At 54.3% G+C, this 1,089-nt stretch overlaps 1 protein-coding gene across 1 annotated transcript; it reads left to right on the top strand.

The window, feature by feature from the left end:
- Positions 1–449: 449 nt before the first annotated feature.
- Positions 450–1,047, top strand: AURANDRAFT_68877 (hypothetical protein; the record flags this gene model as incomplete). Its single annotated transcript, XM_009044612.1, has 1 exon — positions 450–1,047. A coding segment is annotated over one exon (598 nt), but the record flags the coding sequence as incomplete, so codon positions are not given.
- Between the last annotated feature and the right edge of the window lie 42 nt (positions 1,048–1,089).

Here is a 1,089-nt window from a genome sequence, read left to right as displayed (position 1 = left end):
GATCGATGTGTGGTGCGGCTGCGGTGCGATGCGCGTTGGCGCGGGGGCGACTCGCCGGCGCTGCCCATGCTAGCTGCCCCACTAGTTGAAGCTTAGCTCGTTTACGATGACTCGTTAGCTCGACAACAATGACTTTATTACGAAACTAGGATTAGGTTTTTCTACATTAAGCTTAAGCTTTATTAAAATAAATTTCCTGATGACGTTCACTTTGGATATTGAATGTCCAAAACAATATATAAGCATCATCCAGAAAAAATAAAACTCTCTATTGCCTTAGGTGGTACACCCAGAATCTGAGTTTTTACATCGATTGAAAAGGCAAGTACGCTCCGTGAGACATCTAATTTGCAGGATTTGGACTGTGCAGTGACTGTGCGCAAAAAAAACGTCGTCATAGAACGGGCCTGATTCAATTCCCGCCGATAGAGGCCGTGCCGATATATACTATGCGCTTCATTCGTTTCTCTTTAAATTCGCATAGAAGTTTCTTTTTTTTCGCTTTGTTGCCCGTGGGATTGGCCGCTGAGTTAAGACAGTTGACAGTCAAAGTGCTGGCTCAGAAACGGACCGAGTCCCTCTCACGCCTTCTTTCGTCGCTGGAGGCTGCGTCGTACCCGGAGACGGCGAAAATAGACGTGGAAATTCACGTTGATCAAGTGGCTCGATCGGGGGGCTGGCTTTTTGGTCGGAGCGCCAGTGCGGACGAGCGGAAACAACGGCGGGCCGTGATTGCGCTGGCGCGGATTTGGGCGGGAACCCGGTGGGACCGCGGAGAGGCTCGCGTGTTCCCATCGCGTGAGCAGCGTGGCGTGCGAGGGATGTGGCTGGCGTGCTCGGATCCGGGACTCTTTGGCGAGGAGTTCACGCGTGTGGTGATCCTCGAGGACGATATCGAATTGTCCCCGGCCTGGCGCGTTGCCGGAGCTGCGCATGTATGGCGCGTGCACAGGCCTCCGTCTCCCCACCCCCGCAGGTTCGAGTACCTATCGTCGGCTCACGACGCGTATGCGACGAGTGGTGACTTTGCGGGTATCTCACTTCAGCGTCAGGCGGCGCGCCTTGATGCATATCCGCGCGAGCTGCGGC

The sequence above is a fragment of the Aureococcus anophagefferens genome, assembly GCF_000186865.1.
Source record: "Aureococcus anophagefferens unplaced genomic scaffold AURANscaffold_517, whole genome shotgun sequence".
In the NCBI taxonomy this organism is placed as follows: Eukaryota; class Pelagophyceae; order Pelagomonadales; family Pelagomonadaceae; genus Aureococcus; species Aureococcus anophagefferens.
Note: the sequence above shows the minus strand (reverse complement) of the source record. Positions and strands in the feature narration are given on the sequence as shown.